This window comes from Oreochromis niloticus, linkage group LG11 (assembly GCF_001858045.2).
Source record: "Oreochromis niloticus isolate F11D_XX linkage group LG11, O_niloticus_UMD_NMBU, whole genome shotgun sequence".
Lineage (NCBI taxonomy): Eukaryota > Metazoa > Chordata > Actinopteri > Cichliformes > Cichlidae > Oreochromis > Oreochromis niloticus.
In genome coordinates this window covers 36,856,594-36,881,223 of record NC_031976.2, presented here as the reverse complement: position 1 = coordinate 36,881,223, position 24,630 = coordinate 36,856,594, and the positions used below count along the sequence as shown (strand labels likewise).

General features: G+C 42.7%; 1 protein-coding gene across 1 annotated transcript; it reads left to right on the top strand.

The window, feature by feature from the left end:
- Positions 1 to 1,224: 1,224 nt before the first annotated feature.
- On the top strand, positions 1,225 to 23,323 carry sema4aa (sema domain, immunoglobulin domain (Ig), transmembrane domain (TM) and short cytoplasmic domain, (semaphorin) 4Aa). Its single transcript, XM_005456008.4, has 14 exons — positions 1,225 to 2,399; positions 13,603 to 13,763; positions 13,867 to 13,929; positions 14,296 to 14,394; positions 14,533 to 14,623; positions 15,725 to 15,847; positions 17,813 to 17,940; positions 18,028 to 18,209; positions 18,609 to 18,747; positions 19,014 to 19,203; positions 19,394 to 19,509; positions 19,778 to 19,941; positions 20,716 to 20,786; positions 20,914 to 23,323. The coding sequence occupies exons 1-14, from the start codon at positions 2,312 to 2,314 to the stop codon at positions 21,624 to 21,626; spliced, it is 2,328 nt and encodes a 775-aa protein (XP_005456065.1). The 5' UTR covers positions 1,225 to 2,311; the 3' UTR covers positions 21,627 to 23,323.
- The last annotated feature ends 1,307 nt before the right edge of the window (positions 23,324 to 24,630 follow it).

Sequence of the window (24,630 nt, the reverse complement as noted above, 5' to 3'; positions counted from 1 at the left end):
CAACATCTCCCGGTCTGACTGAAAGCATCTTTCAGTCTGACCGGGAGATGATCGTCACATCGATCCCCCGCCACGTGACCATCAGCTCAGTGTTCACGTCCATTAAAGAGTCCAACAGACTGTGAAAGTCTCTCTCTCTCCTCTGCCGCAGGAAAACCAAGCAAAGAGCACTTACAGCGGGCTCGGATCCCACCGGAGACTTCCCTGCCTGAGCCGCCACGCATCACTGCCGTCCAAAACAAATGTACGGTGGCTGGGAAGTGCAAATCGCAACAAATTACAAAACACCCGCAACATATTAAAAAAAACCACAACAAATTAAAAATCGTTGACGGAAAGGGATTGTCTGAAATACCGGAAGTGACACAACGATTAGCCTAATAGGGCTTTTGGAGCCCTAAGTGATAGCAGAGCTGTACGTTTGAATTTGTTTCCAAAATCCCTCATTTAGATGGAAGCTAGCGAGCTAACTTCCTGCTAATTTCTAACTGTTAAAAGTCATAAATTCCGTTTCGTTTTCATGGATGCCTGGATGATAAACTCAATTGTTACACATGGTAGAGCAGAACGCTCATCATTTTATTACAGATGAAAGACTTTAGATAGTTTTTCAACTCTCAGTGATGCCACAGTGATCGTGTGATTTATGGACCTGCAGCAGAGTTTGAGCCCAGACACGGCTAGTGACGTCAGACTTAAAGACCGGATAAAGAGTTTTATGAACATATCTATAACTTACCGGAATGAAAATGTCTGGAGCACCAACAGTTATTTGGAGATGGAAGAAAACTGGATATCAGCTCGTCTCACAGCTGCTATCCAGACTAGACGCCTTCTTTTGGTACCATCCGATACATGAGCTGCCTCATGTTGCTTCCAGGTGGGGAAAGAATGAAAAGATAAACCATTTTCAACCTTATTCCCTTGCCGGTCGTGCGATCTAACTTTACAACCAACGACACAGCAAGTACGAACCATAGCTGATGTTATCCATGTACTTTCGCTCCTCTTTCGCGAGCGCTTTGTTTGGCCCAGAAACATGGCGCCTCAACCAAAAATCCTGGCCACGCCCCCTCTCGTGCCATCACGCTCCAAAAGCCCTATTAGGCTAATCGTTGTGTCACTTCCGGTATTTCAGACAATCCCTTTCCGTCAACGATTTTTAATTTGTTGTGGGTTTTTGTAATTTGTTGCGATTTGCACTTCCCAGCCACCATAATCTCAACATCAGATGGTGAACGCAAAGCTTCAGGCATGACCTCACAGTCACCCGCCACTTTGTTAGGTACACCTGTTCACTGCTCATTAAAGAAAACATCTAATGGCAGCCACTCCATCCATGTGGAAATGGTAAAGTTCAAACTGAGCAGCAGAAGGTGAGTGTGGCATGTTAACTCGTGTCAGAAACTTCTGATCTGCTGGGATTTCCCCTCGTAAACATTTGTAGAGTTTCCACAGAAAGATCCAAAAAAGACAAAAGATCCAGTGAGCAGCGGTTCTCTGGGAGAAAATGAGCAAAGTTACAGCTCGGGTCTGCAGAAGAGCATCTCTGAGTGCACAGCATGATGGGCCATAGCAGCAGACCACACAGTGTGCACATCTTCTGATGACCGCTTCCAGCACACACCATCTCAAACAGACGCCTGCCTAGCAGAGCACTGCAGCAGCTGCGTGGTGCTCTGAGGAATGTTTCCAGCGTTTTGATGAATCTCTGTCATGAAGAATTAATGCAGGTCTGAAGGTGGAAGGACTCAAACCCGGTGTAACTAACAAATTGGTATGTGAGTGTTGTAAGTGGCATTTTAAAGGTCATCACTCGTGCTCGGTAGTTTCTTCACGTTGGAGCAGAAACTAGTTGAAGTGGTCTTGAGCCCTGGTTTGTAGGTCAGATGCTTTTTCTTCCTGTACATGTGTGCCCCATGGGGAGAAACGGAAAAGCAGTGGGTTGATGAGGGAGGATGTGAAACAAGGTGAAGCACCGCAGAGGAACACGAGAAGGAAAGAAAAAAAACAAAGTCCCCTGATCTAATCAGCTTTCAGAGGAACAAACGGGACTCTCATTTTAGCGTCTTTAGTGAAAATAAGTGTTATCTGCACATCATGACACGAGTCAGCTCAGCCCAGCACTGAGGCTGTGCAGAGAAGCTTTCACCCTCCTCCCTCTGACCTCCGACCGCTGTAAGGAGGAAGCTGTGGTCGTGTTGCTCAGCGATCAGAGCCGCATTGACTCAGAGCTCGGCAGAGGCGACAGACGAGCTGCACGTTTAACAAAGCTCTGCTCCATCACCCTGCCTTCATCAGCTCATCCATCATGGCTCTCCCAGCCGTCCTCCTCCTCCTCCACCTCCTGTTGAGCTCCGAGGGTTCCCTCTCTCCTCCGCGGATCTCCTTCCCTCTCAGTAAGTCCAACACTTTGGTTTAATCATGTGTTTGAGTCTTGCAAGAAGAGTCTCCGTCCCTCCTTTTTTATTGGACGGATCTTTTTTTTTCTTCAAAGGGAAAAACGTTTATGAAATCTTTGGATGTTTTTTTAGTTTTGCTCCCAAAAGCAGATTTTTTTGTACTTTAAAAAATATTTCATGCTCATATCATTTATGTTCCATGTATCTGTGGTTATAGTGGGGGGAGTCAGAGTTTCTCGGGGTTAATGATCACTGTGATGTGAGAGGTGATGTTTTCACATCTGTTTGTCTTGAAAAAAAATGTAAAAGCTTTTTTTGTTGCTTAAAAGTCAGCTGATTTTCTGTCCGCCTGCACGGCAGAGACGCCTCTGTACGGTCTGATGACGCTTTACATGAATCGTCTAACACAGGCCCGTAAAAATGTCTTAACTTTGTAATATCTGCTGTCCTCATTCCGAGCTTGTGAAACACAGTTCGGTCACATGTTCAGCTGAGACTCGAGGCGGTGAATATGACGAGTTTGTCTGGAAAACAGGAAAATGATCTAACAGGAAAGATTGTGTTGAGCTCATTTCACACATTGCTGCATGTTGCAAATATTAACGCGTGACACCAGCGCGCACTGCAGAATAATCCTTCGTTGTCTCACACCAGCGCCGCAGTTCATCCACGCTGCGTGCAGACTGATGTATTTCACGTTTCTGACACCACACAGTGTTTACTAATCAGTCACATGCAGCCGGGTCAAAGCTGTGCTGTGCTCGGGCGTGGACGCACAGAGGAGTCGTGCCAGATGTTTTGTCAGCTGGACGGACTTTCAGAGCTATCGCTTTCTGTAGGCTGCAGCTGTGGCCACGAGTTTTCCAGGAGAGTTTGTGCAATCGTTTGGCTTCGCACGCTGGAAATGTGTGTCCCGTGTTTACAGCAGTGGGATCGAAGCAGCTGAGATTCATCATCAACTCTCGCGGGGACCTCCGCAGTTCCAGATCTTCCCACCCAAACCCGTAATCCGAGCGAACTTCATCATTCTCCATTCTTTGCTTCTGATTCATATATAAATGATGCAAACCCCATCGGGAGCAGCCTCTGGTCGGTCGGAGCCGCTGTCACCTTCAGTGTAAAAACACAGCAGCTGGAGGACAGAAACTCGCACCTCCAGCAGCTCCAGCTCACTGGAACCAGTCACATAAGGGTTAACACTGCTGCTGACAGGCAGGATGACAGACGTGACAGCATCCTGTCAGGCTCCAGAAGTTGGAGACAGGCTAAGTTTGGGTACCAGAGAAGCGTCGGGCTGAACGGCACACGACAGCTTCCGAGTCTCAGTAACAGAGCAGTGTGGATGCAAAACGACCCCCGGCGCATTCAGCAGGAGGCCTGCATTCAGAGCTTGGTGCAACAGTTACTTCTCCATTTCAGAAAAGAAGTTGGTCCTTTATCGAGTTGAGCAATGGCATCAGCCTCAGTAAACCACTAGCTTTGGTTAATCACTTTATTGGTAAATTTATTATATCACAGAGCGGCCAATTAAAACCTGTGTGTAAGAGAAGAAAGAGCTCCAACATTAGCTTAAACAGTCACAAGCACGTGAAAGCTTCACTATATTATCTCACTAGTTTACAACTCCACATAAACTCTGTTAAACAACAGTTTGATATAACTTATTAAAGGAAAAATGAACCTCGTGCCGCTGTCAGCCTGCTACTTGTTAACACAGGTAACATGCATTTCTTTCTGCTTTTCCTTTTTCCTACTTTAAAATAAAAGCACAAACTTTAAACCAAAGCAGAAATATTTTAAAACAAATATATGTGAAAATATATCTCAAATATTTCTGACCATTTAAAGGTAATTTACACAAAAAAGAGAAATGTAACACTAATGATTTCTAAACTCAGAATGACCTTAAAGCGTGAGGCTTTTTACAAAATGGAAACAGAATAATCTGTGCATGAAGCCTTTATTCAGTAAAGGATGTAGTCGTTGTCTTAAACAGCCTCTGAGAGCAACAGTACACTTCCTGTCACATCGTCTTTCTCATTTTCTGGTCCCCGAGTCAAATCGTTCATCTTTATTATTTGATTGTTTCTGCAACTCTGGCTGATCTCCACTTGTTCTGCGGCAGATTATCTGCCTGTTCGATGACTGTCACCAAACATTCAGATTCCTTCTAGAAACATCCCACAGTGAGTTGGCAACTGTTCACAGCAGACATTGCCTCGTAAAAGAACGTCCTCAAAGAGGCGAGAGTGAAAGAGCAGAGCCATTGCATCTCTCATTACACCCTCGCTTTCTGAAAAATGGTCCAAAAGAGTCCAAAGCACAAGAAGTAAAAGGTGGAGATTGATCCACCCGCTCAGATGGCAGGTCTGCCACTGGCCTTCTGTGTTTCCTGCATTTAACACACTGATGCAACAGTTCTGTTTATTCCTGGGATCCAATATCCATTTGATCTCGTTGATGGTTAGACCCTTTCCTTGGTGTTTAACCTGCTCGTGATAATGAGCTATTATCATCCTTGTTATGTGGTGGTCCTTTGGAATGAGAGGAGAGATGCACTTTTCAGTCTTCTTAGTGCTTGAACCCTTTTAACTTTTAACTTTTTCGGGGATTATCTTTACAGCTGGAGATGCCTCCATCTCCCACAGGAACTTGGGTCCAGTAAACCAGTTTAATGTGAGAAGCCTGCTGCAGTGCAAACATATCGCCACTGCTGAGGGGATGTACTGAGGTGTATTTTGCAAATCCTATTTGATAGAATAGAATAGAATAGAATAGAATAGCTTTTTATTGTCACTGTTACAAGAACAGTGAAAGGCAGTTTGGCATCTCTCCGTGTGTGAAGTACACAGTAGCGTAAGTATTTACACAATAACAGACAAATTTACATTTACACAAGAAAGATATGTACAAGTTATACATACACCTGCAAACATACATGCGCATACATGTATATATGTATATATACATGTATGCATCTGTACATACACACACACACACACACACACACATATATTTCCACATACACTCTTACATCTATATACATACACACCATCTAACTAGCAGGTGCATTGAGAGGTGCAGTGTGATCAGTGATATTGCACATTGAGTGGGTGGTGCTGTTTGAACTATACTAAATAAGGTTATAATAAATACAGTTTAAAGAGGTAGGATGTTGGTTTCATTGAAGTATAAATAGAAATACAATTTATAAATAAGGTGTGATGTCCATGAGTGTTGGACATTAGTACAAATGTGTGCAAACCACGGGCCTCGTTGTTGATGTACCCCAGTGAACCGTGGAGTCTGTCCAGAACTTCTTCCTTTCGAGTGTTGCTTGCAGCAGCAGTCAGCTCTAACTTGGGGATGGTCACAGCCTTGATTGGAGCTCCTCTGGCTTTGCCATGATCAGAGCACAATAAACAGTTCCTTGTTTCAAATATGAACATTGCTCACATCAGAGAGGTGATGTAGCTCTCTCCTTGTGACATTTCCAAAGACAGTTGGTACGCAGCAGCAAGGTATGGTGACTTTCTCCAAATTTGCGAGATCACTCTTCCAGCCTGTCCAGACTGGCTGCAGTTCACTGATGGCTGGCTCGTCCAGCCTGTATCAGTCTTTTCTGTCTCACGCTCGTCCAGTTTTCACATGGTTATGGTTCTGGTTACGGTGGCTAGCACCGTGTTTCACACAGCCTCACACAGTCACAATGACGACGTGATGAAACTCTCTGACATCTCCCCCCAGAGCTTGAAACAACAACAACAAACAGCTAATTAAAGCAAGCTGAGAAAAGGTTGGTGATCTACATCTGTTAAGCTCCTGAATCCATATTCAAAACACTGGATCAATGCTGCACTTCAAGAAACTTTTGAATGTGCAACAAATTTGTTATAAAGGTCAAACAAGAGGTCCGAGAAAAACAAAGGAAAGAGGAAGAGCAGAAACCAACCGCACAGCAGGCCGCTGGACTCAGCACTAAGGACCAATCAGAGGAGAGCAGGTCAACGAGGACGATAACACAGCAATCAGTGGATGAGCAAATTAAACATCTTTACTCTCTCTGCCAACACACACCTGTGACCATGTGCGCGTGCATCACTGCAGCCACGCCATTGGCGCATGAGTTTCCCGGTCAGGCTGCTGATTGGCTCTTTGCTGCTGCAGAATTCTCTAGTTTTCCACTCAGGACTCCTTCAGTGGCTCTTTAACGTCTCTGATTAGATTAGGTGTGGTTAAACAGTCTGCTGTGAATGCTGGAGAGGACAGCGGAGGACACTATGATGTGAGGACATCATAAATCTGCCAGAGCACGCTGGCTTCTAAAACTGCAGCACACCTCACATCAAGCTGTTCATGTTAGTGTTTTCGGGACTTTTGTGGCCATCAGATCATTATTCATGCGGGCATTTAGTGACACATAAAAAAGCCATAAAAACCAGTCTGAGTCAGCGTAACCATGGTAACAGACGTTCATTCATGCCTGCGGTGAGATTGGAAAGCAGAAGTAAGTTGTGATGAAACCAGAACTGCGTATAAGACACAAGATTTAAGGAAGATTTCACTGCCAAGCATTATTGTTTCAAACTGTGAAACTGTACAACCACTTTACTAAATTTAATGAAGTCACCTGTCTCCAAGTTGCAACATGCTGCAGGTTTTAGATCTCACCCTGGGTCAACACACCTGAATCACATGATTAGTTCATTACCAGGCCTCTGAACAACTTCAAGGCATGTTGAGGAGGTGATTTAGCCATTTGAATCAGCTGAAACATCTAAAACCTGCAGGACACCGGCCCCTGACACCTGGAGTTCCCCACCCCTCCTCCAGGTGGTCAAGGTAATGCAGTTTTGCCACCATGCTGTATCTTAAGTGTAAGTGACAGGAGCTCTCGAGCTGCACAGATTCCACCACCTCTACTTATTTTCTCCCAGCGCTGTTTGAACTGATCCTGCCAGGCCTCTCTGCTACTGCATCAACAATCGGATCAACTCAGAACTCGGATCTGGTTTATTCAGTTCTTCTATATCACAACAAAATTAGGTTCGCTGAGCCTGAGGCTGAGATGACTGCATGTTCTCGCGGTCGCTGTCATGAGAAAACATATATATATATTAGAAACCATAATCAACCACTCTGTGGGCATGAATGTTAATGAGAGGTTTTATATTTTCACTGGGTTGTGAGCTACAGTGAGGCTTCAAACAAAAAGCAGATTTAGTTGCACAAAGAAGAGAGAAGTCGAGGGAAAACACAGGTAACATGTGAAGAAACTCTGAAGGGAACAGCGAACAAAAGCCAAAAGCAGAAGACAGTGAAAGCCGTTTTGTTGCTGTCACTGATCTTCAGCAAGGATTCGTTTCACTTTTTTGTCCTTCACTGTGAATTGCAACACATCTGACCCGCCCTGAGCGGCACTTCTTGTTTCTGCTCTTGGAAAGTTGTTCACCGGCGCTCCTCGTCTTCTGAGACCAGACAAACTTCCTCTGACAGGACTTCTGCTGATGGGAGTCTCATGTTTATGATTAGAAGACACTTTTCTGTCTCTCAGTGACCGAGTTTGATCTGTTGGTGTTCAGATGATGAGCATTCCTTTGGTCCTGACGTGGATCCTCCACAAACTGCCATGACTGACCAGAGAGCCGTCCCTCTTTGGTCAGAATAAAATCTGATCCTTCTGATTATTTTCAAGCATTCAGATTCTAACAACAAAAAACAAATAGACAAACAAAAACAATTAAAAAAGCACGCATGCTGAACTATTAAAAACAAGTTCAGTGGGTGCAGAGTCCTTAAAAACCTGTAAACGGTTGCAAGAATTCATCATCGCTCACAAATCACCCAGTACTGTGCAAAAGTCTTTGAGCTGCTCCTCATTTCCTTATATTTTACTTGAAAGACATAATGGACACACATCTGTGGTTTTGTGTTGATGTTTTAGTGAATATGCTCTGAAGGTGACGTCATCGATCAGGCATGTTTGAGGTGACCAAGCCTCCGGTGGGTCGATCAGATCCACCTGAGCGTCCGACGGCTGTTTCAGTACAAAGTTAACTGGTGTTACGGGTTCAAAGTATTGGAGATGGATACAAGAGGAAAACCACAATAACAACACTGGTCCGGCCGGGTTGAGTCAAACGATAATTTTAATGAACACACGTGTGGGAGATGAACACTGTACGCAGACAGCATAAGATCTCAAAATGGTGGGGCATTGCTCAAACTCTTATAGCCTCTAGTGGCCCCACCTACTCATAAAAGCCTAAACATTGACATTCTTTCTCTCACACAGCGCCTAAGCTATGACCTCGGCTCCCTGTTTATCTGCTCCTGCTGAGATGGGGCAGAAAACCCCTCCGGTATATTCTGCTCTCTTCTAATCAGACAAATAAGATCATGACTTTCTGAAAACAGTATTTCTTATAACTCAGCCGTATAATGCATCATAAAACAATATCATTCATTCACAATAACTCAGCAGTCTAATGTGATGCAAATCAGTTTAACAAATGTAATAGTTATCACCTTCTTCTAATTCAGGAGAATAATGCAAACTAAAACTACATCATATTTCACCATCTTTAATTAGGGATAAAACGTGGCATAAGGTAATATTATAATCCCACATTCGCCCTTTGATCTCTTTTTTGTTTTTTAAAAAGAGATCATTCACACCCTGCAATCCAGTGTTGCAGGGTTCATTTCTTCTTACCCCTGAGGCCCTCTGTCCCCCTTTAACGGGTGAACTATATGTGAGATGATCTCTGTGTTTGCGCAGTTCAGATGCAAGAAAAACTATGATTACAACAACAACAGTAGTTACAGATGATTCCCCTCAATCCCCAGTTCTCCCACAGCTTTATTTTGGTGCTACCTTATACCCTTCAAACGTACTCAGACTAGAACCTCTGTCCGAGGAGCTTTTAGCCTTTATTTTATTGCTGCAGCTATCAGTGTCTTCCAGTCGGGTGATCCTCTGCTCTTCTCTCTTCAACCTCAGGGGTTAGACCACCCTTCAGTCGTTGCACAGATCAGGGGATTATTCTGCCCCGATTTCAAACGATGATCTGTGTATTCTGGGGTCACAGCTGTGTCCCCCAGAGAAAGGAACAGGAACGTGTCCCCCTATTTAACAAGAGCCTCTCGAACCTCATTGGTCTGGTGTTCCTGGATTTCCGCCAACCCCTTCATGGTTATTGCTGTGTTTATGGGATCCTTCCTCTCCAGGTCACTAGTCGGAGCCCAAACGCCATGACACTTGAACCCAGTTGGTGTCTTGGCAGTCTCTGTGTGTGTCTCTGCTGCAAGGATCCTCATATCTCTGTGACCTCGTCTGGTGTCTGTTCCTTTCTCTGTAAGAGACAGAAAACCAAAACACCTCAGTTCCTAGCCTTGATAATCTAATGTTATTGTCCATTGTTCTTCCAATGATTCAAAATCGGTTTAGCACATCATGTTCAGGACTTCCTGACCCAGCGACTTATTCTACTCATAATCTATGTGTGTGTAAGCGTGTTTGCATCAAGGCATTTCCTACACTTTATCAGTCCGGACATCACGCCGAACGAAGCTTATGACCTTCAAAAGACTGAGTGCCAACTAGGGCTGGGTATCGTCACTGATTTCTAGAATCGATTCGTTTCCGATTCACAAGGTCCCGAATCGATTCGATCCACGATTCGATTCAATTCGATTCGATTCATTTCGATTCAATTAAATTCAATTTGAATCTGGGAAATTTTGACAGTCAGAAATATTATAATTCAGATCAGTACATTTACATATTTTTGTATCTATAAAAAGGAAGCTGACACGCAAGACTTTATCAAAGGTGTGAGCATCACAGCAGATGCCTTTGTGTCAAAGTAGCTGAAGATAAAACACAGAAAAACATGAAGGTGGTTTTCCTGGCCTGGGATTTTATAAAAATATTCTGCAGTACATCAAAAACGAAAGAAAACCATTAATCAACATATGAACATTACCTCTGACGTTACAGCGGTGTTATTAGAGACACGGCTAAGCGTTTTGCATTTTGCATCATTTTAAAAAGTTTAAATTTGTTCAGTATTGAACGGCAGAAATTAGGTTTTCTTTTCGGAAGTAAGTAAAAGGAAAAAAACAGCGGCCGACAGCGCTGTAAACAACAGTAGACCTGTGCGTAACAAGCAAGCGAATAATGCAGAAAACAGATTTTTAGACCGGAAACTGTTCTTGAAGTACAGAGAGAGAGAGAGAGAGAGAGAGAGAGAGAGCTGTGCATGAAGTGTGATTTTATCCTGGTGGAAGCAAAACAGTAAAAGTCAGAGGGAATTCATGACGATGTTTATGTGAAGCGTAGTTTGGATCTTCTTTTGCTGCTGGTTCGGTCAATATTGTTTGGAGAGAGATCAAACTAACAGCTTTAGAATCAGCGCAAAAAGGGCGTGAACACAAAGCGCGGACCCGCCGAAACATCAGAATCAGCGAGCTGTCGGCTTTCAGCCCCGACCGTGTCCATGCAGTTGTTGTGCCAAACAGTGATTGTCTGCCACGGGAGCGCGCACAGCCGCTTAAAGCTGCAGCGCCCGTCGGGTGAGAAAGACGACATCTCACTGATTCTGATCCGCGGGTCCGCGCTGTGTGTTTACATCTATGTGCAGAATCCGTGTACCTGCTCTCATTTACTGTCCTAGCTGTTTGGTGGTTGTTGAAATTTTGTGAGGTTTCACCTGAGATTCTGGCGTTTCGGGCAAAATAAATTTATATTAAAAAATCGATTCAGGATTTTAATGAATCGATTTCACGTTATCCAAGCCAGGCGATTTTAATCGATGAATCGATTATTAAAACCCACCCCTAGTACCAACTCATTATGAGCACATGTGCAATGTGTGTATGAAAATTATTAAAACCACTCATTTTAATAAAAGACATCAAAAACAAATGAACTATTTTTACTTCTAACATTTGCCCCCCTTTCCACAAAAATCATGTGTTTCCTTCAGCCTACCATCCCACGGTTCCCTCTCCAGTGTGGTGCTCAGCTTCTCGTGAACACAGGCATTTTATCTTCTAAACGCTATTCAGCTCATTTCAATCATTAATGCTTAAATCACTGCTTCAGTTTCACCGTTGACAAAAACATTTCCTTATTTTGTATGTCACAGATTCTTAGTTCTCAAATCCTCCAATTTTCAGGTTTTACGACCTTCAGTGGTTCCCGGCAGTTTGCTGTTCAGTTATTTTATTTGAGTTGTTGGTATCAAACTAATCCCTATTAAAAGACTGAAATATCTCAATCTTGTAAGATTTCTGGTTTCTCGTTAAATTGCGAGTGTGAGTCATACTTGTGTAGCCTTTGGTTGCATGCAAGCTAAAAGTACGTCACCAACCGTCCTCTTTTCTTGCACTTGTTGACCTAAAAGCCTACATGACAGTTTTTATTTCACCATTCAATAACCGCACAGAGAAGGCATCGTTTAAATATGTTAAAGTCTTCTTTAAGCAAACAGTATTATTAAAGTTCTTTGTGACTTTGAAAATCAAAATATGGTCACCCTGTTAGGCTAAAAGTCTGCGAAGCAAACGAGGGGTCACGTTAGCTGACGATGACTTCACTTTTTATTGTCTTCGGCTACGTCCACACGTACCCGGGTACTTTTGAAAAAGCTGATTTTTCGATGCGTTTGCAGCTTTCGTCCACACGTAAACACCGTTTTCAGTCACTGAAAACTGAGATTTTTAAAAACTCCTGCAGAGTGGAGATTTTCCAAAACTCAGTTTTTGCGTTTACGTGTGGACGAGGAAAACGGAGAAAACACAGTGTCAAAGGTGTGCGCATTTTTTGACGTCACGCTGTGCGCCATGTTATTGTTTCGGTGAAATGAATTTCTACAGTGACGGAGTTAGACAAAATATTGTTACTGTTAATTTTACTCTCTGCAGTGTTTAAATGCACACACAGTTTCTGTCCCTCCACACAGAGCACTCGGTTCTGCTTCTCTGCGCCATCTTTGTTTACTCTTTCCCACCGAGGCTTCTAGACTTCTGATTGGCCAACATTTGTATAGGTTAGGAATATATCGCCACCTGTTGCTTTGGCATGTTCCTTGGCAGCGTTTTCTTTCATTTTTGGCATTTACGTGTGGACGGGATTAAAAAAAAACAAAAATGGAAAATCTCTGTTTTCAAAAATCCCCGTGTACGCGTGGACGTAGCCTTCGTACAAATATATCTACATTCATAAATAATAGCCACGCACAGCGCAGGAAGTACTGAGCCAGCTTCCTGTTAAGTTTTTAAAATCGTTCAGATGTAACAGTCAAAACTCTAATTAGCAGAAAGCAGTAAAAGTGAATCGAGTCAGTAAGAAGGGGCCATCTTTACTCAAGCTTAAAGGAGTAAATCAATAAAATGTCACGTGATCAGAAATATTACAGAGATAGCAGCAGTGTGACTTCACACTACTGAGCTGAGACACTGTAAACAACTACTGAGAAATCTGCTGCTGAGATGTTTCTGCGTTCTTATTTTTAAATCTTATCGTTCATATGTGGAGAGTTTCTCTGCAGCTCTGAACCACATCCTCTCCAAACCTGCAGCCTCACAAACAGGCAGTGCTGCTGTCTCTGTGCCGGTCAGCTCACAAGTGTAGCGCACAACATGTTGCGGGTGCTCTTATTCACTGAGCTGCGTCCTCTCACCTCCTGTTATAGTCTCCATCTGGTCTCGCAGAGCTTCATTTATTCCTGTCTGAAGATAAGGTCACAACAGAAACCACAGCGCTGAGCAAAGCTGCGCGGTAAAACTTCAAAAGAAATCTTGCATCGGAGGAACTTTGTTTTGATGTTTTCATTTTTGATAAACTTGTCTGATATGCTTTCTTTGCTCTGTTTGCACTTCTGACTAACACTTATCTAAACTTATCTTTTTAAATGTTAGCTACATTGACCTGCCCCATATAATGCGCTCCCACACACGGCTCAGACACGCTGCGCCTGAATCACCCTGCGTGTGATCTTTTAGAGCGAGGCCCTTATGTTTACTTAATATTAGCTTCCTCCAAGTGTTTACTGAGATCCTCTATTTAGATTTCTCTTTGAATCTGCTGTGCATCCAGCCCCGAGTATCGGCTGAGGCCATCGGTAGCTCCTGTGCCACCTGGAGTTTCCTCAGACTGTAACAGCTGTTGTGGTTTCTGTGTGTTTGTGTCCAGACTCCACAGACAGACCTCTGCTCCACTTTGGCCACGGTGACCTCCACAACACCACCGCTCTGCTGCTGAGCAGGGACAGCTCCACTCTTTATGTTGGGGCACAAAACGCCATCCTGTCACTGGACGTCAATCAGAGTGATGTCATCAGACTGAACAAGAAGGTGCTCAGAAGAAACTGTTTGAATTTTACTGAAATATTATTATTTTTACTGCTGAGGTCCTGTGAGGCCGGAGTACCCAACAGTTCGTCTGTGTTTTCTTCAGGTGCAGTGGAGTCCATCTGATAAAGAGACAAAGGAATGCAGGGGGAAAGGAAAGGATTTAATGGTAAATATAAAATCCAGCCACAGCAGGAATTGTGTATGAATATGAATACTTTTTTCTTTTCACTGTATGGTGAGTTTTCACCAGCAAGGAAAAATCCAAATTTATTTAACGCTGCAGAGAATTTAAAACCTGATTCCTGGACCACATCACTTCACTCCACGTTGGTCCCGCTGCTCCCTTTTCTAGCTGGCCATAATGTAGCTGTATGTAAAAAAAGCAAAAACGCCCACCAAAGATAAAACTTTGATATTTTAACCAGAAGAGCTTCATACTGTTTAAAGCTATGGAGGAGTCAATAGGAGTACGTATGGGAAAGGAAGTAAAGGAAAAATGTACAGATTTTATTCAGTTTCTGTTGTTTTGCAGAATGAATGTCCAAACTTTATCCACGTGTTGCAACCTCTAAACTCCACCCATCTCTACACCTGTGGCAGCTACGCTTACAGCCCCCAAGAAGCGTACATCGTAAGTTCATACATGCTGTCAGCTTCAATCAAGTCAGTCTATTAACCAGACGAGAAAAATCTTATGTCTTATATAAATGATTTTTAACAGTTCAGACACAGTTGGATGTTCAGCTGAGCTTTTGTTTGTCTTCATCAGGACACCCAAAGCTTCTCCATTGTCAAAACAGACAGTGCTAAAGGTCGCTGTCCGTTCAGCCCCTTCGAGAGGAGCGCTGTCGTCATCGCAGGTCAGTGTGCTGAGTTGCAACTTCCCGCTGGGCTCACATGCAGCCATAAAGTGGTCACACCTCGAGCTCTTTGCACGTAACTCAGCAAGAATCTTTGCAGAGTTGATATTTTGGGCATGAGGAGTGCTGCAAAATTTGAATCTGAATTTAAAAACTACTTTTCATTAGTTTTTGTTTTTTATCTTCCTTTTGTTTCGCGGAAGTTTAGTTTGAGTTCTTTCCAGAGTTTTTTTTTACACATTTCAGTTTAGTTTCAGACTGAGAGTGAATGTTTAGCTTTTATTAAGTTTCAGTCACAGTTTTACTTCAGTTCTTTATTTTTTTAAATAAAAATGGAGTAATAGAGGATTCAGTATGACAATTTATTCTCAGTTTCTCCAAAAGTTTAGCTTTAATTACATTATAAATGAAACATTATTACACACTTCATTTCCATCTTTTGTTGTGTTTTAGTTGCCATATAAGTTTAGCTTTTAGTGGAAAAATCTAAAATTGGAAAAAATTGGAAGTGGAAAAGTCTGTAGCCTCAACTTTGTGACCTTTAATGTGTAGGATGCAATGCTTTCAAAAACAAGCGGAAAACTATCTGATTCACTTTGGATGTCAGCTGCAATAAAAAAGTTATTTTTTTTCACCTTTTGCACAAACCGCAGTTGCATGAGAGAATTTCATATGAAGCACAGCATCTGTGGGTGGCATGGTGTCACTGGCTGTGACCCACAAACCAAACAGCAGCAGAGCGTACTCTCTGACACGGAGCATGCCTGTCATTTCCTTCCCTGTGCACAGCAGAGCGTACTGTGTTTATGTCCTGCAGACAGATGCACTGCATCTATCTAATAAAAAAGCTGAAAAAGGCCAAAAATATATTTAAAAAATGTGTCAGATGTATAGCTGTTTTCATGACACACTGGTTACTACGATCGCTAATGCAAGGAATAATAACACTGATGTGCGAGTCGGCACACATAAATAGTACATATTCTGTACTGTGTTGTTATTTTACCAAAGCGGAGGCAACATTTGTCGGTGTCGTATGTTCTCACGTTAATATGTGCTTTAAAACAAACACCCGGAGCTCTCATGTTTATTTATGTGCAGACGGCGAGCTGTTCACAGCCACAAAAACCGACTTCAGAGGAATCAAACCACAGATTTTGCGATACTTCAGCAAAGACAGCCGTCCGGACGTCAGCCTGGAGACGTCGATCCGCCTACTGGAAGGTGAGCAAACATGATTAGGATAAATCAAGCTGTAAAAGCCCAGCTTCTCCAAGATGTGAATCTTTCTGTTTTTGTTCTGCGGGTTTGATTAAACATGCACAAACAGACACAGCTAATGAGAACAAAGTGTCGCAGTCAGATAAAGACAGAGAAAAGGGGAAGGAAAAATAACGGTGTCACAAAGAAACAAATGGATGCAGAAACTAAAAGAACAAACTGGACTTTTCTGCTTCACACCTGAATTTCACTGCAATTTCAGGCAAATGAAAAACCCCATAATATGGCATCACAAATTAAAGACGATGAGTAAGTAAATTAATTCTTTACCCTGTAAATGAAATCATATATTTAAACAAAGACTAATCTAAGTGTAGTGTTCTGTGTAAGCTTCTGCTGTTACCCTGATGTTTGGTAGATATCACCACGTGTGGCTGTAACTGCATCACGGTGGTGAAGAGCGTTCAGCCACTTTAGTCCATATCACACTCATGGATCTGCATCAGCGTCATCAAATGTGGGCTGTTGGCCACAATTAGTAAACATAATTACTGACATCTGTCTCACACACCTAAATGCATATCTGTGATAATGTGATATATGTCTCACCACTGAAACCACCACTAATATAGGAGCATTCGTAGGAGTCCTGTGACACCTCCACCCCCAAACCCAAGGTGGTGAAAGAGAATTATTTAAAACAATCACGTGTGTGGGATTACTTTAGTTTTTGAGCAGGTGAAACTCAGGCCTTGGTTTCCAGCCTCAAATTGGAGTGGAGTGGAGTTGACATATGCTATGTAATGATTGGGGTGTCCGATCTTTAATATGTTAAAAAAAGTAGCTTTATAATCTATCCTGGACTCAGAACTGTGCCAAAGATGGGAATGGAGACATCCAGCCTGGTGTTCAGGTCTCATCTTCTCATCTGTCATATCTGAGTCTTCGTCAGTATCTCAGTACAACTGTCCACTCCAGCTCGACACACAAACCAAAGCACCTGTCCAGTTACCTGAGCCCAGGTGTCTCTTCACTGTTCCTGTTTAAACAGGTTCCACATATAACATTTGGTGCCACTAAAGACCAGAATGAAGGACGTCACTCTTCTACACGTCCAACTGACAAATGTCAGCCAGGGCACAGTGTTTATGCTGCGTACAGTTGCTGCAGCATCCTGCATGGGCATGGTAGGGCAGGGAGGCCAAAGCCACAGTGGCAAATATGAATCGTTGCACATTCAGTGCCAGGTTTTGTACAGGAAACTGCAAATGGCCAATTAAACTCTTCTTGGACCTTGGAGGTTGGGTCTATGGGGTCCAAGTCCGGTTCAAGGCTACTCTGCGTCTTTGTTGGAGCTGCTGCTCCTTCTGAGCATCAACAAGCAAAATCCTCAATTTATTAGGTCCGTCTACTAAAGCTCGAATATTCCTGTGATGAGGTTGTTGTGAAGTAAGAGAAGTGTTCCTGATATTTAAACTACATTCTCATTAATGAAGAAGTAAAAGCAGAAAAAGCCTTCCATAACCTGCTGCAATACCCTCGATGTGAATCGCTGTCTTGCACATCGAGGCAGTGACTCTGCTAACACTTAGATGTTGGTCATAACTACTGTTCTTTAAAACACTGACATGGAAAAACCACAAAACCCTCATAAACATGTATCAGACATGTTTGTGTCAGCTCAAATACTTTCAACCAAACCACAGCTGTGAGGTCTGCAGAATTCCCTGCGTTCTGTCTCCAACTGCTCATTTCCTCTTTGTCTTACAAGTCGTAGTGTCTTTATATGTGTCATTTAAAAAAGTTATGTCTGCTGCAGATAAACACATTATATTATGTTTTGAATCTTTCTCCACCCGTCGGTCTGTCAGCTGAGTACTTCGTACGCTCCAGATCACTTTCCCCTACATTCAGACCACATGGCACGGACCCTGTTCTGTACTCACTTCCTGCACTTCTGTATTTCAGAGCCCACATTTGTCAGCTCATCACTGGACCCAGCAGAGGGGAAACTCTACTTCTTCTTTAGTGAAGTTGGGAAAGAGTTCAGTTACGTAGATGATCTGAAAACCGCTCGGGTGGCTCAAGTCTGCAAGGTGACAGCAAACAGCCAGAGCGCATAATGTGAATGTGCTTATTAACATTAATATAACATGAAGGATTGTTCTGTGCTGGTTTTACAGGATGATGTTGGTGGAGTGAGGACTCTGCAGAAGAAATGGACATCCTTTACCAAAGCCACTCTGCTCTGTCAGTTTGAGAAACAGCTCCCCTTCAATATTCTCCAGGATGTGTTCACCCTCCCACCACCAGAGGGCGACGACACTGCTGACACTCTGTTCTATGGTGTCTTCACGACTCAGTGGTAGGTAAACAATAAACAGGAAATAAGAGGGATGGTGTTTGGATTGTTCTGGCCTTAAATCTTTAACTGTCACATCTGCTTGTTTTTTATTAAAGCCATGTTTACACCTAGTTACTGCCAAATAAACAGCTGAGAATCAACCCCCACATTTCCCAGCTTGGATGTTCAGATGAGTGATTGGTGACTGCTCTTACAAAGGATTTTTCCATGCTGTGGATGTGTTTTGTCAATTACTTATTTGGCCATGAGCGATGAAAACAACACGAGCCAGGGTGGCATGGCTCCATGGTCGACAAACACAAACTAGTAAAAAACTGGTTCAAAAACCTGTTCAAGTCAGGACGTCTCAAATCTTTCTTAAAGACGTCGACTTTACCGTTGCAATCTGGTTTATTTCAGGTCCAGAGGTCCAGAGTCTGCAGTTTGTGTCTTTAGACTTGAGGACATCAAAGATGTGTTCAAGGGGAGCTACAGGACCTTCGTAACGCTGACCCACCAGTGGAGTACGCAACAGGAAACCCACAGCTACCTGGGAACGGTAGGGGGGGGTTCGTGTTTTTTCTAGACTTCCTGAATCCTCAAAGCAATCGTAAAATCTAAAATAGATTTACTAATTTATGTCAGACATACTGTATGCACCTTTCACGTTTCCATCTGCACTTTACTAAAAACATTTCTTCATTAACCCGCTCGAGGAGAATAAAATGGAGCAGAACATGCCGTAAAAACAAATTATTTAATGCCGTCTGTTAGAGTCATTTTCAGATCTTACTGTTTGACCCTCCCTCCGTGTTCTCTTGACAGTGTGGACTTGGCAATTCTACTGACGCCGTTTTGGGGGAAGTGAAGAAGAGTTTCCTGACCACAAACGCTGTGACGCCTGTCGGGAAAGGTCCGGTCGTCGTCTCATCGGAGCAGCAGTACAGTCGTGTGGCTGTGATGAGAGCACGCGCAGCCAGTGATACACAGTATACCATCCTGTTCCTTATCACAGGTGAGACTGTGAACATAGACGAGCCCAACCAGTCAGTGCATGGACATGTGATCGAAATGATAGTTGTTACTGAATACAAAAGTTCAGTGATCTAAACAGTCAAGTCCCGCTTGTAGTAATGAGCTTTGAAAGGGTTTTTGTGGTTCTTGGATGACTTAAAACGACTTATCCCTTCTCTCTACTGTCCAAGAGTCTGGATTTCTCCACAAAGTGGTTTTGCTTGATCAGGGTCCTTGGGTCATTGAGGAGATTCAGGTCTTCGCCCAGCCTCAGAGGGTCCAAAGCATGGTCCTCTCCACCTCCAAGGTAAACTGCACAAATCATTCACTGATCAACAAACAAAGTATCCTGTTCACATTTAAATGTTTTTGACTCCCACTCAAAAAATAAAAAGATCAAAAGTTAATCATAGAGAAGCACTGGGAAGCACAAGCCTTCACACTGGTGCAGGTAGAGATGTGTACAGGATGACTGTGCGTCTCACAGATTTGTACACCTTCGCTCTGAAACCTAACAACCTGAGAGATCTGCTGGATTTGCATTCATCTGGCTGACTGTTTCTCTGCTCCTGCAGGGAGTCCTCTATGTGGGGACATCTGAAGGTGTGACTGCCGTACCTGTGGCCAACTGCTCGACCTACACAACCTGCAGTCAGTGTCTCCTGGCCAGAGATCCTCTGTGTGGATGGAGCCGCACTAGCAGGGCCTGTACCCGTGTGCATGGCAGTCATGAGGACATGTAAGTAAAACTTACTCTGACAAGGTCCAGAACAGATGTGACCTGTATACAAAATAAACCATCAGCTTTCTTTAAGATTCCCGATTGATATTTGTCTTTTTATCTAATATACTTTAAGAAATGAGTCTTGAAATGATTACATACCATCGTGGGCTTTTCAATCCTGGATAAATGACACTAACATTTCTGAAACCCTGATTTTAGTTTAAATTCTTTCAGAAACAACTCAGCCGCAGGACTCTTGTAACCGTTCTTGTAATAATTATAATTGTCGTTATTCATTCATTGTAGTTGTCTTTGCAGCGTTTCCTTGAAGTGCTGAGAGTGATGCCACATATAGCAGATACTCTCTGGTGTTTATGACACGTGGACCATCAAAATTTACACGTAGCTGCAGCTTGAAAACTATCACATGTGTGTATTTTAAGAACAGAGTAAAATAGAAAAGCCCTTTATTGTCACTGTACGCATTTACAGAAATTGCACAAAAGCAATACATTCTCTAATTTTACAAAAGGTGCAACCACCTGAGTAAAGGGGCTTTATTTAATGTGGGGAAATTAAGATTAAGATGATGAATGGGTGAGACTTTGACCATGCTTAAAGCTGCAGCAGATCTTAACAGGAGAATGTCCTGTGGAAGGATAAATACAAAGGGCCAACAGCTCTACAACCAACAGATAATCTGCAAACCATGAAGATGTAAAAAATGTTTGAGGAGTTTTTTCTCATGAGAAACTAAAGGTTCACACACAATGTTGTTTTCCTTTTCAGGGTTCAGAACCTGGAGGACAGTAATGCGGAAGACAAATGTGCGGGGCAAACCAAGGCCGAGGCCATCACAGGTGATGTCGTCTTTACTACATGTAAAAATCTGTTGGCAGATATGAAGACTGTGAGAAATTATGTTGAACATATTCTGGAAACAAGTTCAGAGTTTTAACCTTGATGCTGTAACATTGCTGCCTGCAGTGGTCCATGCTCACGTGAATGAAGTGGTGACGCTTTCGTGTCTGACACCTTCCAACTTGGCCACTCTGACCTGGGCCTTCTCTCAGTCAGAGAAGCTCTTCATCCAATCAGACGACGGCAGTCTCAGGTTCATCGCCACTGGCAACACTTCAGGGGTTTACCGCTGTGAGGCAGAGGAAGCCGGGTACAAACAAGTAGTTAAAAGCTATGACGTACAATTGATACGCTCTAGAAACTGGACCCCAAGAACCTATGAAAGTGCGGGGCCAGACGAGACCTACGAGAGCATTGTTACCGAAGATCCAACAATGTTTCTGACACAACCCGTACACACCAACGACTACACCACCGACGACAGAAAGAATGGATTTACAACCAGTCCTACGGGCAAGGTGACCTCCAAAGAACATCGCGGAACAAACGGGAACCTTCAGAGCAGGAGTTCTGACACCCAGTACAGGGTGAAGCCCGACGACGTGACCCCGAAGGAGAAGAGTTACTACAGTGAGCTCGTAGGTGTTTCACTCATGCTGGCCTTGTGCATCTGCATCATGATTCTTGGATCGCTCCACATGTGGCAAAAAAGGAAAGTTAGTCTCGGGAAGGATCCACTGGTCACTCCGGAGGAGGGCAGCAGCATAAACAGGCCTGTGGAGATTTGCTCTCTGAGCAGCCGGGCGGAGCTCGAGCCTGAGCTGAGGGTGGTGGAGTAACTGAAGACGCCTTAACTTACAACTTGCAGCTGGTTTAGCCGGACAGTTATCACCAAAGACATCGTGAAAGTAGGAGAGTGTAAGAATCCTTGGAAAGCAGTTTGAGATTTTTAATGTTTACCTCATTATTTGAGTCCTGTTTTTACCGCAGCCTAAAACCAAACGTCATGAGCGTGTCGCAGATGTGACGGAGACACAGGGGGATACCTCATGGTCTTACGGTAGCAACTTAACAGTTCCAAGATGGCTCCAAGCTAAAGCATAATGATGGGACCTTTATTTCCAAAGTGAACATCGTGTTTTATTCAAAAAGACCATAAACTCATCAGGAAAGAGTTGACTGAGCTCACATATCAACGGAACAGAGCATTGTTTTCAGCTGATTTAGACGTCTACATAATTGAACTCATTTTGTCCCCCTGCTGGCGAATTGAAAGAATGCAGGCATAAAGCACCTTTCAGCCCCATGAGCTACAGTTCTATAATAATTATAGAGGAAATGGAATAAGTCTGAAGTCTGAGGTCTCAGACTTCAGACTTAGGCTAATGCTGTGAAGCTAGCACGATTTGAAAGGTGCTCTTCTTATTTACTTTAATATTAAATACGCTCATTTTAGCAAAGGTTTGCATGCTGAGCAAGACAAAAAGGGACCCGGCTTTTCTTTAAAGTGGTGTAAAGTGTAAAGCTTTGAGTGCAGTTTGTAAATGGCTGATATACAAACACGTTCCCCCTGTGCGGACAGAAGCAAGCAGCTACCACAGAAACTGCAGAGTTTGGTACTTCCATGTTTTCTGAGGTTGTCTCTTGGTTTTGAGGAGGTCCACAGGAACCTTTATTGGATCTGCTGCTTGATATGAAATTTAAGAAAACATTTCAATTGTTTCTGTTGATGCTTGAGTTTCAGGGTCCTTTTATTTCCTGATGTTTTTAGGAGTTTTGTGTTTTGTATCTGTTAATATTCTTTGATTTTAAATGTCATTTGTGGAACTTATCACTTTTCTGTTTTAACTCAGGGCTTTGAAGACAGTGATAAAGGCAGCGGGTGTGTTTTATTAGTTAACATTAACGATGTCTTTAAGAATGGATTGAACAAATCATCCTGCATACACGCACTCATTTTAATCTTTTACATTTTTTATTTAATAAGATCTCTTTTGAATTTACAAGGCAGGTCAACTTAACCAGGACAATGAATTTTTTCTTTTTTTGTGAAACTGTTCAGTTTTTATAAAAATCTCGCCTCATACCAAGAAAAAGCTCACTGTTTTCTATTTAACATTTCCTGTTCCTGTTCTTGAGAGGACGTTTTAATTGTTTGTTTTAAATTTTATTTTTTAAAACTTTTTTTTGGTTATTTTACTCAGTGACATGATTTCCGTGTGGATTTTGTGCACGCTACAGAATTTCTCTGTAACTTTGTTTCTCAGGCAAAATTGAATCTAGTGTTAGTGAATCTATATGATGTATACATTTTCAGATGCATGTTGAATGACTGATGTTTTTATGTGTGAATACTCAGATAAATCATCTATATGCATTGCAAAAATTTAGGCTACTAGAAGAATATATTTGTGTTAAATGAATGTGCACAGTTGTCGGTCACTGTATGCGAATGAATGTATGTAAACTGTTAAATGTGAAACCTGCTTTGAATGTAACACGAGCTAAGATTCAATAAAACAGTAAATCCATGCTTTATGATTGTAGGTATGAATGAATGTCGCCCCCTTGTGGTGTAAGTGAACTACACACGTGAACTTGTCGAGACTGAGTTAAGATGTTGATGTAAAATAATCTGGTGTTGCTCAGCCTTAATGTTGAGTGTCCTTTATGAGTTGAAATCACCTTCATCAATATTTGATCTCCAAAATGTGAACAGTCATCAATAAATCACGAGCAGGACTTTGTTCTGTTTTTTTTAAATACCTTCATTGAATTAAAAGTCTAAAGGCAATGTTTGGCTCTTGTAGAGTGTAAAACCTTTGCGTCTTGATCCTCAGACACGTATCTGAATCCTGGAGGAGAAAAAGTACATAAGAGCTCCGATGCTGTCATCTGCTCGTCAAATAAGTAATAAAAGTCTGTTAAACCTGTGCAAACATGCCGTCTTGTTTTTCCCCAGAAGCATGTGAGTGTTGACTTGTGTGTTTGTCACAGACAAACAGACTGTGAAAGGGGGAGCTCTTCTGCTCAGTTCCTGCTCTGTGTTTTTATTTAATTTAAAAGCGTATCCGGGCCCTGTCTTTAGCTTCTGTCTCAAGTTCAAGCTCTCACCTTTTGCAGCATATTTACCTTCATAATTTGCTCCTTTAAAAGTCTGGGTTCCTGTGATTGGCCAACTTGGCCAACGGGCAGTTGTTATGAGCAGCACTACTTGTACACAGAGGGTGCCCCCAAACTAAAGGGTAATATCAGCTGTTTGTTGCTAATGTCTGAAACAGCCTGTGGAGGTTTGTCCGCTGGGATCCTGAACCTTTCACTGTCTGGGACCAAAAATTTGGGTTAAAACTTTCACAGTGTGAGGCACATCTTTGGGAATGAAAATCTCCCAGGAGTGTTTGCAGCACCCTGTTGAATCCGAGCTAAGAACTGTGGGGGCTGTTTAAAGAGTGTAACTAATAAAGAGGCATGTGAATGTATCATAAAAACGATAGGTCCCCTTAAAAGTAGTGATGGGCAGATGAAGCTTCATGAAGCACTGAAGCTTTTCATCCAATTGGTTCACCCCAGCACAAAGCGTCTTGAAGCTTCATTTGCTCTAGTAGGACATCTACTGGACGTAAAAATATTAGTTGGCATGAATTTGAAGAGTGTGGCATTTTGCACACAGCCTGTAAATGTCAACAACAAAAGGAGTGTGTAAAACGTGTATATTGTAGTGATGGGAGTATACTGTGTATATTTATACTGGCAGTATGGAAAATGATTATTTGGAAATGCTTAAAATGGAAATGATCATTTACTGTGAGGTGAGGTGTGGTTGGGGTATGGACAGCTACACAC

Excerpts from the sequence above, each read along its gene's own strand:
- sema4aa (XM_005456008.4), top strand. The coding sequence starts at position 2,312 with ATGGCTCTCCCAGCCGTCCTCCTCCTCCTCCACCTCCTGTTGAGCTCC. Across the intron at positions 17,941-18,027 it reads GGGTGGCTCAAGTCTGCAAG|GATGATGTTGGTGGAGTGAG; the intron begins GTGACAGCAAAC and ends CTGGTTTTACAG. Across the intron at positions 19,942-20,715 it reads CATGGCAGTCATGAGGACAT|GGTTCAGAACCTGGAGGACA; the intron begins GTAAGTAAAACT and ends TTTCCTTTTCAG.